Here is an 18,422-nt window from a genome sequence, read left to right as displayed (position 1 = left end):
TACAAGCAACATAGTCCATTTCTATTCTCTTTTATTTTATTTGATACAAAGCTACCTCAAAAAGAGAACATGGTGTAGTACTATGACACACCACCATCCAAAAGCAAAATGAAAAAAAAACAAAAATAAAAGAACAAAGAAATCACACCCTAGTTAATTAATTCTGGGTTGTGCTCATCTTAATTAAACCAACCAACCATATATAATATAATATAGTAAAATAAACCAAGCTATTCCTTCTAAAATCTCCCTTATTCTTGAAAAAAAAATGCAATATCAAAGGGAGAGAATGATGAGGTTGAGCTTTCGTGTATCAGGACGAGTTTGGATCCTGTGCAGCAATATAGAGCCATTGAATCAAGATCAAACTTGAAATTCAAGCACCCTTTTGGACCATTTCCCTCTTCCTCTTCAATGAATCTTGTTTTTGCAAGATTATATTCCTTTTAAACCTCCTAATAAAAAGATCAGCAACTTCATCAATATCATCCTCAAGTTTAAATTCTTTCCCTGCTTCTTCCTTACAATTCTTCACCTTATCAATCACTGACCCAGCAAAATCCAATCCTTCAGAATCAAAAAGTGTGTGAGTCAAATCAGGGTACTTGTCATCATCATCATCATCATCTCCATAACCATAACCATAGTAACTATCATATCCATCTTCTTGGTCTTGTTGTTCATCTACAACTTGTGTTTCACTTGGATTTTGCAATGCTTCATAAGTGCGATGATGAGCATTGTTGTTATACACAACTAGGGCTTTATTGTGATCATCACAATTTCCACCACCTTCTTCAATTAAACCATCTTCTTTGGAGTGACGATGAGAATGGCTCCCCCAAACAGAATGAAACTTATCTGAAATTGAACTCATAAGAAACTTTTTGTTCTTCATGAGTGAGAATATAATCAAACGAGCTTTGACGGCATTTGTTTTGGACTTTATAGCCATAGTTTTTGACTTTGTCATTGCGGTTAAACCGGCAATGATTTGCTTCAACAATTTTGCTGTTTTGCTCTTCATGTTTGTCATTGTAGTAATAATTGATGACTCTAGAGACTTAGCAAAATAGGTAGTGAAAGTAAAAAAGTTTAATGAACTAAATCAAATCAAAATTTAAAAAACAATTTTGGTATTGTTTAGGTTTGAGATTGAGAGAGAGGTGATAGTTTGAAGAGAGGATTGGTTATTGTACAAGCTTTGTACTTTGGCACGAACGAGTACAAGGGTTGGACAAGGGTTTATATAGGAGAGATACTATAAGGTATGATTAATAATAATATAATGTAGTGTGACAATTAACATAATTTAATAAAAGTAGTGTTTTGTGTGAGAGGAACAAGTGCAACAAAAGAAAGAGTCGGGGTTAAGAAAAGAAAAGCAAAGTGAAAAAAAAGTTAAAGTTGGTTGATAAAGTAGGGATACTTGGCATGTCATGATAGGGTTTTTGAGTTATGGCTGTTTAAGTGGTTAACGAAGTTGAAAATTTTGGTTGGGAGTGTGGAACTCTATTACTTTTAACAAAACTATATGAATTTGTGATTTGATTTCTCTTCATAAAGTACATTAAAGTGTGACCTTCATTGGCTCTTCATGATCCTTTGTGTTGTTATTGGTACCAAAGTATAATTTGGAGCTCTTTTGGTTCATTTCTGCTTAAACAATTTCAAGGAAATCAACTAGGGTTAGAATAGGATTCTACTTGTGTACGATTACTAATGATATATACCATTGGTAAATTAGAGTGTCCCATCTATCAATGTTACTTTATAAATTCTTTATTTGATATATTTTTTTAAAGGGTGTGCCACGTGACACATTCTAATTAGGCAATGGTATATACCATTATAGTACACAAGTGCTATCCGGCTAGAATCATCTTTCAAAAACAAAACTAGGGTTAGAATCAATTACAAAAAGTTGATTTTTGAATAATTAATTTGCTTGATTAGAGTGAAATCAGAAAACAGATTCTGCAGTGTTAAGTATCTGTTTGATTTCTCTGATAAAGAAAAGTATATGTTTTATTCCATGGTAGAGTATAATAATTGATTTTTGTTTAGTGATATTTTTTATTTGGGTACCGTTACAAAAAGATATTTTTGTATCAGGTTAAAAAATCACAAAATCTGGTGTCAAACTTTTGACTGGGAATTTTATCTCAAATTTGATTATAGCATAAAAATACTTAAATAAAAATTACTTTACTTAAAATTCAATTGTAATTAAATTAATTCTTTAAAATCAATTTTCATTTCAAATTATGTTCATCAAATATTCATCTTAGAAAGCTAGTAATTTTATGAGTAATTTTAATTAGTTTATAGGCTAAAATTTGTTTAAACTTGTATTTTTAAACAGTTTTTCTTGAGGAGTTGTATTTTTAAACAGTAAGAAATATAATGGATCCATGAAATAAATCCACATAATAGAATTATTAAAGAAATTACAAAACCACAAAAACAGAAAACAAAGTCCCCTTGCTTTTGTAGTATAGACGGTTTCATATGGCCCCTTACAATAATTTGACCACTATTTTGGGGGACCTTTGAAGCTTTTGAGGAAATGATATGATATGGGCACACTGGCAAACCAACCTAACCCACCAGATGCTATGGAATAATTACTACTCAATCCATTAACTTTATATATTTTTGGGGTAAATGACAAAAATAACCATCCACAATAGACCATTATTATACAGACTCTAATCTTTTGTGATATGGGGAGAAGGGTGGTACCACTGACATTGCATTTGATCTTTATTCAATTGTTTTTGTTAGAAATAGGAATCTCAATTGCTTAGTGTAGTCAAAATCATATTATCACAATCAACTTCACCAAGGTGGCTTAAATCCCTTCAAAAAAAAAGGTAAAGGCTTAGATTATAGCACTGTTCAAATATTCTGGGCCACTAATTTGACTATTGCAACGGATTTCAAGGCATGGCGTGAGGAAGTTTTTGAAGTGAGCTTGATTGAATATATTCAAATTATTGTAGATTTTTTTATGAAAACTTAGCCCCTAAGGTTGCTCACAAGAGCCTTACGATTTTCATTTTAATCTTCTCCACTTTCTAGTGCCGTGTGCTTTGTTGTTTTTCATGTCAATGGAAGTAAAATAATTGAAATAAATTAAAAGAATAATGTCAACATCAAATTTTTTATAGCGTAAACTCAAAAAACCAGAAACTCGTCCAAAATATTTTATCAGTGAGGCAAGATTGTATATTGTAGATGTTTATATTAAAAAACAATTATAATAACATCACTAATATTTTCAACACATTTATTCTTTATGTGTCTTCATATTTTAAATATAGTTTGTGAGAGATATTTGACAATGTTCTTTTGAGATGTTTAACTGTGTATTTTTTTTTTTTTTTTTGAGGGAATGTTTAACTGTGTTGAAAATGAAAAAAATACAAATTAATTTTAAAATATGAAGACACATAAAGAATAGAGAAGTGCTAGCAACAAATTTCAGATGAATAATTATAGAGATGTTGATGCTTCTTCAAATTTTTGAGTATATATATAATTTATCTCTCACACTGATTTGGATTTGATTCTTTACATATAAAATTATTCAATAATTTTTAGTGAAAAGACTACTTAATTTTAGAGATGCTTTTTAGTTTGAGCAAAGATATTTGAACATTAAAATTTTGACAATTTATATGACAATTTATAAAATCACACTAAAAACAACTCATGAGAGTTTTATAGTATTTTTTTTCTTTCTCTCTCTTAATCAAATTAACACTTTGTTTTATAGGTTGTCACATAAATTATCAAAATTTTGATGTTGAAAATATTATTACTCTTTTAGTTTCTCATATTTTTAGAGATTGGCAATTGTTGTGCATATATAACTAACCTCTCTTTCCGTTGCTTCTCATTTCAATACTTGGTGGGATGATGTTCCCTCATTTATTAGGATGATTTTTTTATTGTTAGATGCAATTTGTACACTTGTAGGCTAAAGTGATTGGGGTGTGTTTCCATTGTATTTTTTTTTATTCAGCAAAGAAGAATACTATTACAAATGGTTTTGCTAACAAGTGTTAGGAAACTCAACCCAAATGCAAACTTATAAGACAAAAGAAAATGAGCAAGCTCAAACAACAAAAATTAACTTCCGTCATCATGCAGAATGTTAAACCCTTAACAAGCAATCCATAGTTATATGTTATCCATCTAGAAAATAAAAAAATACTTATTTTGTCTTAACCCTACTTTTTTAGGGGTTTGGGGCTCCACTAAATCTGAATTTGGGACTCAAATTCGAATTCTCCCAAAATGATTTCTTTTTAACAGGTGATCATTAATCTCTTGAGTTCATTATTTTATTATGTTTAAGAACTTGGTTCCATTATTATTTTAAATCTCATGAGATAGTAAATATAATTTGAAGGAGAGAACTGTTGTTGAGGGTGCGCAAGATCGTGTCAATTAACTAAACTCATATTTTATTTTATTTTTACAAAATCCATAGAAACGCCTCAACAATTATTATATCCATTGTTTCAAAGAAATTAATTTATTTATGTGGTAAGTATAATTCTCATCTAAGATTTTCACAGATTATCCCCAATTTTGATATGATATAAAAACTTTTTTTTGGGTAGGCATAATTATATAAAAACTTGTTAACCTATTTCCAGCCCTGCTAGCTAAATTTCATCGTCATTAATCTTAAAGTGGGTTGCTTTAGTTTAAACTTGGCAAGGTCAACTTTTTTTTACAGTCATTTTCTAAATGAAATATGTATTAAACATATGTACAATAGCATTGGTCCCACGCATTGGTACCAAATAAATCATCCATATGACGAACCCCTTGTTTGTATGGAAACCAACCACTCAAATATCTAGTTACCTAATCAAAATAGTACATATGATTGTAAACTTTTTCCTATAGATTTTATTTTTGCTTTTGGAGTTTAGACCTCCTAGCTCGATCGCACTCACTTGTGCAATTTCAAATTTAGTTGCTTTGGTATAAATTAATTGTTGCCTTTTTTACTTTATAAAAAATGACATTCGTTTAAATTGATAGACTAAATCAATCAAATAATTTATAGCATCTACGTTAATAACAACAAATACCTATAAGTATGAAAAAACCTACAAATATGAAGAAATTAAGGTGTTAGAAATACGCATTGCATTAAATTAAAACGACAAAATATTTGTATAAATCACTTGTTTAAATAAAAAGAAAAAATGATTTAGGGTTATTTCGGATAAAAATTTTTTAGCTCTAAACCACCCCTCTCCGTCTCCCGTGGAAGAGAGAATGGAGGAGGCGGCTAGCTAATTTTGGGTATGGCTTTGATTTTGGGGTAGTGGGTGCTTTTCGTGTTTTGTTTTCAATAGGAGTAATTTCAAAAGCAACAAGAAAATGCATGCATTACGTAAATGTTGTTCCCATGTCTCAACCATCTGATTTGACCTACGTATAAAGCTCGACAAAGTGGTCATAATTTAGCACACAAAAAATGCATTGCCAAAATTCAAAAAAGTCCAATTAAGCACTAATTAAGAACGGCTGCTTGAATTCAAATAATCTCATTTGTGCGTTTCTTCTATTGGAATTTCTTTTACATGCTTTATGAATGTATGTCTATAAATGATAGAGTATTTAATATCTAGTTGAACATGAACGGCTATATAATGCAAAGTTATAGTTTTAAAAATCTTTTGATAATACTTTTGCAAATGTGGTCCCTATATAATTTAGCTGAATATAGGCATGCATTTGAAGGTATATTGCCTTCTACCGGCTAAGTTTAATTCTATGTTGTTTTTATAAGGATATGTATATAGTAAATTCATATTTATTCATAAGCAAAATGAATTATACATATCAGTAAAATTGAGTTCTTACAATAATATATGTCAAGGGGTTGTTTAACCTTACATTTAATCAAAATTTCACTCAATGTATTGAGAGAATGATAGAGATATTAGTATCCTTTTACCATTGTCTCACGAAATTAAATTAAGCAACACTAATATCAAACTAGCCAAATTATGAAAAAAAATTAAGGTGCATGGATATGCATGTATGTCATAACTTTTTCCAATCTACTTTGTGGGCCTTTCTTTGTAGTTTCTCAAACGGCTTTTTTTTGTAGTACAACTTGGATTTTTTTTAATAGTGGAAAGGTAGGTTGAAGTCTAGATCGATAATAGCTTTGGCTATGGTTTTAGTTGCCTTGTTCATCCAATATTCTCACTAAAGTAAACTAATTTATTTATTTATTTATAGGAAATACGTGCATGCATTTGTAGTTGTATAAGTTATGTACCTCTGTTCCAATTGAAACCAAAAGAGATGCACTTAGTTGCACGGACGAGATTTGATTGATTTTGCTTTTCATTTTTTTGGTGGGAAATTAACACGAGGTTAGGATCGTTGTGCAATCTAGGCTGTAAAGATTAATCAATCGTTATAATTTAGAAGAACATGTGTATATAAGTTGGATATTTTTGTAGCTTATGGAACATTATATGATTATTATATATAAATTATTCGTGTTGTTGAAAGTCTTAGCACAGAAAGAAAATGACTTTAATCAAGCAAGGACGGATGTAGGTTCAACCAATTGGGGATACATTGGTGTGTTCGCGGTGTTGTTTGGTATTTTGCAAGCTAGCATGTAATTTTTAAAAATTGTCAACAGTTTTAATTATATTTGCTACAACAATTAATTAACTAATTTCCAACGATTTACAATTAACTTCTAATATCATTATATTTCTTTTTATTTGGTACAAACTTCTAAATAAGTACTATCATAAAATGAGTGATGTAATTTGTTCGCGGTGTGGAACATATTTAGTAATTTTTTTTGCGGTGCTGGATTGAAAAAAATTGGTGCTTAGTAAGTACTATCATAAAATGAGTGATGTGGACAAAGGAGTTCCATTTAAGCACTTAAATCGGAGTGCCCTGTTGTGGATGGTCTAATATCATTATAAGGCACATAAGAAAAGGTGCAACCATGTCCTAAAAAAAAAGTGTTACAATTAACGATTAACTTCAATTACAAATAGAAGAAAAAAGGGCTAAATGAAAATATAACCAAAATCATCAATATTTACAATTGCATTTTGTTTATATATATTGTACAAAACTTTTACACATGCATTCAATTATGTGTTGCCACATCACGTAACGAGTTAAAAATACATGACTTTTCATATCTCATTAATTGATATAGCAACAGAGCATTGATGCATCAGTAAAAAAAAATGTAGAATGACAATGTATATAAATTAAACTTTTTACAATTACCTCTTTTTTATACGATTTGTAAAGTTTATTCTCTATTTTATGGATGACATTGGTGTTGTATATTTTATACGACTTGTATTGTAAAAAAGAAAAAAGAAAGGGCTAAGAAAAAATATAATAAAAAATGACTATTTTGGGCTGAGTGAGTGTTTGGATTGCTTGAGTGTTTCTATAAGTTTGCGTTTTAGTTTGGTTTGGTTCGTGTGGTAAACAAAAACCGCAAACTGAATCGTAAAGTCAAGTGAAAAAGTTGCCCAAATAAATCCCAATCAAATATAATTTTTTGCGATTTTTAGTTTGAGTTAGTTCAATTTGTGGTTTTCTATTGAGTGTTGTTTCCGTTAATTTGAACACCTAATGTTGATTAATTTTATTATAAATCAAGTGTTGTCCTCACAAAATATTTTTGAATAATTTTATGCTTAAACACACATTCGATCCCTCTATTTAAAAAAATGAAGTCTTGCTTCCCTTATTTTAAATAGGCTTTAATATGTGTTTCGCCCTTGCAATTAGGGGTCATTTAAAATTTGGTCCTTGTAATCGCTAATCCTGACAAATTGCCCTTGCAAATATTAATCATTTAAAATTTCGTCCCTTGACCCACTTAATAACTGCCACGTCATCAAATTAGCAAAATTGCATGGAAATAGACAAAAATACCCTCATTCTTCTTATTGTCCAGAATTCATAGCTTCATCATCTTGAAGCCCAGAATACCCTCTTGCCTCTTCCCTATTCGTACCCCTTTCTTCCTCCCTCTTCCTTTTTTTTTAATTGGACTTTTTTTTGACAAATAGATAGATTGGACATAAGTGTGGAAATGTAATTCCAACTCTAAACTAGTTTCACTTGGAAAGAGATGAATTGCGCTGACTTGAACATAGACACATTTAAGTGCAGGAGCATAATCAATGGCTACTGTGTAAGAATGAAAACTCTTCAATTTTTCAATTTTCTTTTATCTTCGAACACCAATTTTCTTTAACAGTTTGTTTCTTTCTTTGTAATTAACAGCAGCGTGAAGCTAAGAAGATGCTAGAAACTTTGAAATTAAAGTGGGAACTGTTTAACACACCTCAGCTTCATCAACATGTTTCCAACGATTAGGCCATCCCAAGTCCGATCCTCCTCCCTCGCCGGCGTTCTTCCACTCCCTCGATTCCTCCTCAATAGATTGATTTGGTTTGATTTACTGATATCAGTTGTTACCTCTTTCGTTCAGATCTCATTGTGTGTACGATCCGGAAGGATTTCATCGGAGAAAAGATCCACTTCGCGGTGTTCTCCGGCTGTTGTTGTTTCTGAATCGGAGGGTGGAGAAGAAGAGGGTGGATTTTATGTTGTTATGGTTTTTTATGGTGTTTTCTGAATAGGTTTGTTGTGTGTTCTATGTTCTTCAATTGAGAGATGAATTTTGGATTCTTCAATTTCAGAGGAAGTTGTAGTTGATATTGTTGTTGTTGTGACTTCGATTAAGATGAATATTTTTATTCTGTTCCATGCTATTTTTATGGGCTCCAAGATGGTATTCTGGGCAATAAGAAAAATGAGTGTATTTTGGTCCATTCCCATGCAATTTTGCTAATTTGATGAAGTGGCAGTCATTGATTGGGTCAAGGAACGAAATTTTAAATGATTAATATTTGCAAGGGCAATTTGCCAGGATTAACGATTACAGGGACCAAATTTTAAATGACCCCTAATTACAAGGACAAAACACATATTAAAGCCTTTTAAATATCAGTTTCTTGGTCCCCGTTCATCTTTTTCCTAAATTTTGGTTCCTCATTTTTAAATTTTTTTTCTGATGTCACTCATTCATTTATATAGTCCAACAAGCATGGTGAGTCTAATGGCTGCAATGCATATAGTCCAACAAAGGCATATTAGTTCTGCACGTAAAGGCCAAATTATAACCGATGCCAAAATCATGAAATTAAACATGGTAGTACATAGTTCAAGCAAAATGTAATATTGAGCCTACAAAACTAAAGTATATAGGCATCTAGAACTCTTATTTTGATTGTGTGCGGTACTTGTGACTTCACATCTGAATCGTCAAATCAAAATATTGACGGTCCAGATTTCAATAAAATATTTCAAGGAGTTTGGATCCTATATACAAGCACCCTTTTGGACTCAAAATAAAAAAATGAACTGAAAATTCAAGCACCCTTTTGGACCATTTCCCTCTTCCTCTTCAATGAATCTTGTTTTTGCAAGATTATATTCCTTTTAAACCTCCTAATAAAAAGATCAGCAACTTCATCAATATCATCCTCAAGTTTAAATTCTTTCCCTGCTTCTTCCTTACAATTCTTCACCTTATCAATCACCGATCCGTCAAAATCCAATCCCTGAGAACCAAAAGGATTATCATCATCATAGTAACCACCATGTCCATCTTCTTGATCTTGTTCATCCACAACTTGTGTTTCACTTGGATTTCGCAACGCCTCATAAGTGTGAGCATTGTTGTAATACACAACCATGGCTCTATTATGATCATCATAATTGCCACCTTCTTTGGAGTGATGATGAGAATGACTCCCCCAAACAGAATGAAACTTATCTGAAATTGAACTCATAAGGAACTTTTTATTCTTCATGAGTGAGAATATAATTAAACGAGCTTTGATGGCATTTGTTTTGGACTTTAATGCCATAGTTTTGGACTTTGTTAAACCAGCTATAATTTGCTTCTGCAATTTTGCTGTTTTGTTCATCATGTTGCTCATTGTAGTAATAATTGATGACTTTGCAAAATAGCTTATGAAAGTAAAATAGTTGAATGAACTAAATCAAATTTGGATAACAATTTTGGGAATGTTTAGGTTTGAGATTGATAGAGAGGTGATAGTTTGAAGAGAGGATTGTTATTGTACAAGCTTTGTACTTTGGCACGAAAGAGGACAAGGTGTGGCCAAGGGTTTATATAGGAGATACTATAAGGTAAGAATAATAATAATGTAGTGTGACAATTAATTTGTGTGATTGAAACAAGTGCAAAAAAAGAAAGAGCGAGGGTTAAGAAAACAAAAGCAAAGTGAAAAAAGAAGTTAAAGGTGGTACTGAAGTTGAAGGACACTTGTCATTTGATGATAGGGGGTCTTTTGAGTTATGGCTGTTTAAGTGGTATGTTGATGAACGAAGGTGATGATTCAGTTTGTTTCCGCGTTTGGTTCGTTTTGTTTTATTTTATTTGATTTCCTTTGAGGGTGTAGGAAGCAATTATGTTGAGATTTATGCACGGTGTATAAGGATTTCCTTATGCACCATAACCGCTCCCTCACCCAAATGGTCTTGGTTCAAGGAGATTGATTTTTAGAATACTAATTTGCTAAAGCATAGTGAAATAATAAAAAAAAAAACAAATTGATTTTAATTATTGTTTATAAAAACACTAGATTAGGAGAGGTAAACCCATGGAAGGTCGGAGAACCTCGTTGTAGATTTACAATGGTATTTACATAACTTATCAATTGTTTTTTACTCGAACTCGAGTCACAACTTGTGTGAGTGGAATGTCTAACTATCTATATCAATAGTAATTTTTAAATTAATTATAATTCCAAACCTTAATTAAAATAAAACTGAATTGTAATTTTACAAGATTAATTTGATTCAAAATCATGTTTATAGGATTGTTCAAAATTTTGGGCCACTTAGAAACGGATTTCAAGTCAAAGCGTGAGGAAGTTTTGAAGGGAGCATGTGATTGAATACGTCCAATTGTTGAAGTTTTTAAAGGTATTTATAAGAACTTAGCCCCTAAGGTTGCTCACAAGAGCCATACGATTTTCATTTTAATCTTCTCTACTTTTCTAGTGCCGTGTGCTTTGTTGTTTTTCATGTCAATGGTGCTAAAATAATTTAAAAAATAAGTAAAAAAAAGAGTAATACTAGGGATGAAAATAAGCCATGTCGGTCTAGAGAGGCCTACAACCTAATTTATAATAGATCATTTTTTGTTTAAATAGAGAAAGCTTAGAGTTTTTTAGATGCAATATTTAGTTAAAAAAGGTCAGGTCGCAAGCCATAAGAAAACCTCTTAAACCTATCAGATTGGTCTATTTAAGTAAATATGAATAATTATATTATTTATTACTAATATTGTTGTATTATATTTTGGTACTTTTAATTATTATTATTTTTTTACAAAAACAAAATGATATTCATTCATTCAAATCGAGAGACTACATCATTCAACACCGCTAAAAACGTAAAGGATGAATCTACGAACAAACTTACAGCATCCAAGTTAATAGCATATAACGGCATAATGCCTACAAAAATATATGATAAAACTAAAGTGACCGGAATATCCATGGCCTCCAGATCTGTAACGTTGACGCCCAAATCTTTGATTGAATAATCGATATTTCAATATGAATCAAATGAACACCGCACAAAGACGGGAAATCAAACAACGCCGCACAAGACGACGAACAACAAAAAATCACAAAGAAAGAAAAACCTAGATCTATGTGAAAATCACTTATTTAGATTGAAATAGAGAGAAAACGATGAAGACATGTGATTTCAGGTCAAGAATTGACCCAAAACCACCCCTCAATGAAGAAACCGTAAGAGAAAACCTAGAGAGAGAGAGAGCTAGGGCCGGCTTGTTGGAGAGGGAGAGAAATTCGAATCGATGCAGTACTTGATAGTAAGGCTAGCAAGGTTAATCTTTTCAGTAATTTAAGCTTATTTGTGAACATTAAATTTTTGCATATTTAAATGTAATATTATAAACTAGAATTGAAATATGATAGAATACATAGTCGAATTTTCTAAAAAAAATCATATTTAATATCAAAAGGGAGTTTAATCTCGTTGATCTATTTGCTTGTTAGTCTATTTAAATTTAGATCACATTATTTATTTAAAGACGGTCATATGAAATATGCTTTTAAACAGGATAGCAGATCATATGAAACTTTCAATAGGTCAAACTCATACAAGACAATCTTAGGTCTTGTAAAGTATGGCTCGACTTAGCCTAGAATCACAAGTCTACATCATTATTATTTAAATAAGTAATTTCCACATATATTTGATTTTTTTGTTGTTGTGTTTTCCCGTGGTTTCGATGTCGAGGTAAGGTGGTGTTTTATTCGTTGCCTTTGTTACGGTATTCGTTTGTTTTAAATTGACATATCAATTTCGATTCTATACATATTCAATAATGACTTAAGCGTCAATGTTACAAATCTTAAGGCATGAGTATTCTATCCCTTTGATTTTTTTTCACATTTGAAGACTTAAGTGTTACGATTTTTTATAAGATGGCAAATCACCAAAATGTGAATGCTTAAACACTACTTGATTTCGTTCTTTTCGGATACACCAATCACTAAGCATGTGTTTGGTTGTGCAGTGGGAAAAATTGATTTTGATTGAATTGATTATGTAGAATTGATTTTAGTTAAAAAAAAAAAAACGATTCTGACTATAATTGATTGTGTTTAGATACATCCGTGTAAAAGTGAGTTAAATTATAAATTTATGTGGGAAAATCAATTCTAATATCAAAAGCTACAAATTCTAACTCGTAGAATTAATCGTAGACATAGAATCAGTTCTACTTGACAACAACCAAATTGTCCCTCTAAAAAAACAACCAAATTATCAAAATCAATTCTATAGTTTAATCAATTCCAATTCCTCTAAAATGGAACCAAACATACAAAAGTGTAATTCTCATTTAAGAATTGCGCATATTTTCAGTAATTTTAATAGGATATAACAACTTTTTAGATAAGAATAAAGCTATAAAAATTTGTTTACCTTTACTTCCACCCCTGCTAACGGAATTTAATTGTCATTAATTTTAAAGTTCATCTTCAAGGGGTTAAGATCCTCTCCATTTAAACTTTGCAAGGTCAACATTTTCTTTAATACAAAGATCATTTTCTAAAGGACAATTATACATACATACACACCCTTTATTCATAAATGACGTTTTGTACAATAGCATTGGTTCCACTTATTTTGTACCAACTAAATCATCAATATATATGGCATTTTGAATAGAACGTACAATCCCTTGTTTGTATGAAAACCAACCACTCAAATATTTAGTTTCCTAATCAAAATAGTACATATGATTGTAAAACTTTTTCGTATATATTGTTTTTGCTTTCAGATTTTAGACCTCCTAGCTCGATCAATTTCAAATATAGTGGCTTCGGTGTAAATTAGTTGTCCCAACTTGATCTATATAAAAACCAAAATTGAATAAGCTAGGTAATATCGGTTGTGATTTTTCTTTTCCCACATTAATTTCAAAAGCAACAAGAAAATGCATGCATTACGCATATATGTTGCTCACATATATCAACTATCTGATTTGACCTATGTACAGATTAAGAGAAGTTTAATAACCACACGCCTGGTTGGATTGGTAAATTGGATATTAATTGGAACAGAAAATGTATTGCCTAAATTTAAAAAAGTCTAACCACACTGCTAAGAACGGCTGCTAAAATTCAAATAACCTCATGATTCTTGTGCATTTCTTCTATTTGAATTTCTTTTTGCTATTATTGGTAACATGCTTTATGAATATATATCTAAAAATGATAGAGTATTTAATATCTAGTTGAACATGAACAGCTATATATAATGCAAAGTTATTGTTTTAAAAATCTTTTGATTATACTTTTGCAAATGTGGTCCCTATATAATTTTGAACATTAGTATTCTACACCTTTATGATATCACAAAGCAGCTAGCATGTTTTGCAAAGTTTTGCTTTAGGCATAAATTTAGAGGTATTGTCTTCTTCGGGGTAATTTTTTTTTTCTTCTTCTTTCGGGTTAAGTATATTTGTTATGTTGTATTTACCCGGAGATGTAAATATATATAAGTTTGCTCTTAGTTACCCTGAAATAATTATGGATAATTTGTCCCCATGAGCTTATGGTAGTAGTAGCCAGGCCAGTAGGAGGGTATTTGACCAAAAACTAAAAATTATGGATAATTTATCCAACGACCAATGAAAACTAATCAATAAAGCAAATTTGCACGTGAAGTTAAAATTAGTTTATCGACACCAATGTCATATATATAAACCATTATTTACACTTGAATAGAAGGCAAGTGGACAATAAGCTGCGCCGCCAAGCCTTTTTGGACACCATTTGAAGGTTACTCCACAAATTTTCAAGGATAACATATGTCTTGCTAAATTTATAAGCAAAATGAAATATTCAGAGTAAAATTGAGTTGCTTCAACCTGATCCAAAGAGATAGTATTAACCACTTTACATAAATGTTAAAGGGTTAATTACAACAACAATTCGCAAATTCTTTAAAAAAAAAAAACAACAATTCGCAAAATATAAGTCAAGCAAAGAATATATGTCAAGTGGTTGCTTTACCTTACATTTAATCCAAATTTTACCTAGTGTATTGAGAGAATGAGAGAGATATTTGAATCCTTTTACTAGTATGTCACAAAATTAAAATTAATCAACACAATGTCAAACAAACCAAATTATGAAATTAAGGTGCATCGCATGGATGTATGTCATAACTTTTTCCAATCTGCTTTGTGGGCCTTTCTTTGTAGCTTCTCAAACGGCTTCTTTTTTGGACAACTTGATGATGATGTTGCAGTCGAGATCGATAATAGCTTTGGCTTTGGGTTTTTTTAGTTGCCTTGTTGATCCAAATATTCTCATTAAAGTAAACTAACTTATTTATTTATAGGAAATACATGCATGCATGCATTTTTAGTTATATAAATCATGTACCTCTGTTCCATTCGAAACCAAAAGATGTGCACTTAGCTGCACGGACGAGATTTGATTGATTTTGCTTTTCATTTTTTGGTTAGAAACTAACGTGAGTTTAGGAATCATTGTGCAATCTAGGCTGTAAAGATTAATATGTCACTATAACTTAAAAAGAACGTGTGTATATTTCTTTTTGTGTTTCTAGAACTTGATATAATTATTATATATAATAAATATTTTTTATTTAAAGTTTCAGCTCAGCAAGAAGATGACCTAATAAATAACTTACCTCTCAAAGTTCAGCTTTTAGCTTTCTCTTTACTTTACTTTAACATGGTGTGCTTTTGTTGATTAAAAAAACAGTGTGCTTTATTTGTCCATATATAATCTCTAGGCTTAATGATGTGATTAGTCCTTGCAATTAGGCGTCGTTTAAAAATTCGTCCATGTAATTGCTAATCCTGGCAATTTAGCCTTGCAATTGTTAATCATTTAAAATTTCGTCCCTCTCCCCACTTAATCACTGCCACGCCACATGAAATTCCAAATTTACCCCTGGGTTTCCAATTCTTTCTTCAATATTTTGTCCTCTTCTTAAGGGCAAAATTGGAATTTCATGTGTGACAGTGATTGCCACGTCATCAAATTAGTGACGTGGCAGTGATTAAGTTGGTCCAAGGACCAAATTTTAAATGATTAACAATTGCAAGGCTAAATTGTCAGGATTAGCAATTACAGGAACGAATTTTTAAATGACGCCTAATTGCAAGGACTAATCACATCATTAAGCCTAATCTGTATTATTACACACACGATAGAACTAGTCACACAATCATCCTTAAAAGAAAATTTACCATTAAAATAATTTTAGTTTATTAACTTTATCTCTCATAATTTGAATCGTCCGAACCAAAACAATGACCCATAAGTGAAGATTCCATATGTTCACAAATTCTATCATGCATCACATTACATTGAATTTTTTTTCCTTTCTTCTCCCCTTGTTTAAGTCTCACTAACGTAAAGATGTTAATTTGTATCACATTATATCACAAGGAATCCATTCTACAGCAATGGTGACACTAATGGTTGCAATATAGTCCAAGAAAGACTTCTTAGCTCATTCAATGCCAAGCGATAAGTGATGACAAACAAATCATGAAGATTCATGGTGGTATATAGTTGAAACAAAATGTAATATTGAGCCTATAAAGACTAAGGTAAATAGGCATCTAAAATTCTTATTTGGATTATGTGCAATACTTGGGACTGCACATAGTCGGTCGCATCTGAATCGTCCAATCAACATTGATGACTCGTCAGTCTAGATTTCGAAGGCAAAGAAAGACGAGCTTGAGCTTTTGTGTATTTCGATAGCTGAAGAGTCGTTGAATTAAGAATGCATATCAAAATTTAAGTACCCTTTTGCACGGTTTCCCTCCTCCTCCTCAATGAATCTTGTTTTTGCAAAATTATATTTCTTTTAAACCTCCTAATAAAAAGATCGGCAACTTCATCAATATCATCCTCAAGTTTAAACTCTTTCCCTGCTTCTTCCTTGCAAATCTTCACCTTATCAATCACTGAGCCATCAAAATCCAATCCTTCAAAATCAAAAAGAGTGTGAGTCAAGTCAGGGTACTTGCCATCATCATCTCCATAACCATAGTAACTATCATATCCATCTCCTTGGTCTTGTTGTTCATCCACAACTTGTGTTTCACTTGGATTTCGCAACGCTTCATAACTGTGACCTTTGTTGTTATACACAACTAGGGCTTTATTGTGATCATCAAAATTGCCACCTTCTTCAATTAAACAATCTTCTTTGAAGTGATGATGAGAATGGCTCCCCCAAACAGAATGAAACTTCTCTGAAATTGAACTCATAAGGAACTTTTTGTTCATGACTGAGAGTATAATTGAACGAGCTTTGATGGTATTTGTTTTGGACTTTAAAGACATAGTTTTTGACTTTGTCATTGAGGTTAAATCGGCAATGATTTGCTTTAACAAATTTGCTGTTTTGTTCTTCATGTTGCTCATTGTAGTAACTATTGATGACTCTAGAGACTTTGCAAAATAGCTTGTGAAAGTAAAAAAGTCTAGTGAACTAAATCAAATCAAAGTTGAATATATTTTTTTTGGTAATGTTTAGGTTTGAGATTGAGAGAGAGGTGATAGTTTGAAGAGAGGATTGTTATTGTACAAGCTTTGTACTTTGGCACGAACGAGTACAAGGGTTGGACAAGGGTTTATATAGGAGATACTATAAGGTAGCAATCATAATAATTATATATATTTTTTTAAACGGCTAAATTTTATTAACCAACAAGCCCGTGCAAGACGCACTAATAAGCTCGAGTGAAAAAAAAAAAAAAAATACAAGGAAAAATCGATTGCCGCTAAAATACTGGCTGGAACAAAAACCCCTTAAAAACCACTCTAAACAAACAACAACCTACCGAGGGAAATCGGTTGCAATCATAATAATAATGTAGTGTGACAATTAATTTAATAGATGTGTTTTGTGTGATTGAAACAAGTGCAAAAAAAGAAAGAGTGGGGGTTAAGAAAAGAAAAGCAAAGTGAACAAAGATGAATGTGGCGATAAAGTTGAAGGACACTTGACACTTGAGTTTTTTAGTCGTATATATACGAAGTTTGGAAATATAAGTGGGTAGAAATTATTAGTCTCAACCTTTTAAGAAACTATATGAATTTTAAATTTGATTTTCTGTTTCAAAAGTACAGTAAAGTGTGATAAAATGACCTTAATTGGCTCTTCATTAGCCTTTGGTGTTGGTATTGGTACCAATGTATAATTTGGAGGTCTTTTGTTCATTTCTACTTAAAATATTTCAAGGAAATAAAACATGGTTAGAATCAATTAGATAAAGTTAATTTTTGAATAATTTGCTTAAGCATATAGTGAAATCAGGAAACAGATTCTGTAGAGTTAAGTTAGTATCTGCTTGATTTCGCTGGAAAAGAAAAGTATTTGTTTTTGTTTCCTGGTAGCGAAAGTTTTTATATTAGGTTTAAAAATCACACTAAATTTTTATCCAAATACCACAGTAATTTACTAGTAGTTAACTTATATAGGTTTTTTTTTAAGGATTGTAGTTAACTTATATAGATTAAATTGATTACACTTGTATTTTTTAACGGTTAAAAAATATAGTCGATTTACGAAATAAAACCATTTGATATAACCGTTAAAAATCATGTAAGTATAGTTTAAATGATAGCTTTTAAAAATATTATTTATAAATGTTGGAGTTCAAACTCTAAATTTTTCATTTCTACACTTATGAATCAATATACTAAACCACGTGATAAAAAAAAAATATATAACTGTTAAAAAGG

General features: G+C 31.1%; 3 protein-coding genes and 1 long non-coding RNA gene across 4 annotated transcripts; 1 reads left to right on the top strand and 3 right to left on the bottom strand.

The window, feature by feature from the left end:
- LOC11442444 (uncharacterized) lies at positions 1-1,231 on the bottom strand. Its single transcript, XM_003624497.4, has one exon. It carries the CDS (start codon positions 1,034-1,036, stop codon positions 377-379), a length of 660 nt encoding a protein of 219 aa, XP_003624545.1. The 5' UTR covers positions 1,037-1,231; the 3' UTR covers positions 1-376.
- LOC11435740 (uncharacterized) lies at positions 1-10,231 on the bottom strand. The gene is made up of 2 exons (XM_003624495.4): positions 9,495-10,231; positions 1-394 (listed from the first exon to the last, which is right to left on the bottom strand). Exons 1-2 carry the CDS (start codon positions 10,047-10,049, stop codon positions 377-379), a joined length of 573 nt encoding a protein of 190 aa, XP_003624543.1. The 5' UTR covers positions 10,050-10,231; the 3' UTR covers positions 1-376.
- Positions 7,934-8,816, top strand: LOC11435741 (uncharacterized). The gene is made up of 2 exons (XR_003006727.2): positions 7,934-8,233; positions 8,326-8,816. It is a non-coding gene; the product is annotated as an uncharacterized lncRNA (long non-coding RNA).
- A 5,847-nt stretch (positions 10,232-16,078) lies between the features above and the next one.
- LOC11431449 (uncharacterized) lies at positions 16,079-17,315 on the bottom strand. Its single transcript, XM_003624494.4, has one exon. The coding sequence runs from the start codon at positions 17,097-17,099 to the stop codon at positions 16,467-16,469; it is 633 nt and encodes a 210-aa protein (XP_003624542.1). The 5' UTR covers positions 17,100-17,315; the 3' UTR covers positions 16,079-16,466.
- Between the last annotated feature and the right edge of the window lie 1,107 nt (positions 17,316-18,422).

This window comes from Medicago truncatula, chromosome 7, assembly GCF_003473485.1.
Source record: "Medicago truncatula cultivar Jemalong A17 chromosome 7, MtrunA17r5.0-ANR, whole genome shotgun sequence".
Taxonomy (NCBI): domain Eukaryota; kingdom Viridiplantae; phylum Streptophyta; class Magnoliopsida; order Fabales; family Fabaceae; genus Medicago; species Medicago truncatula.
This window is presented reverse-complemented; position numbering and strand designations above follow the sequence as displayed.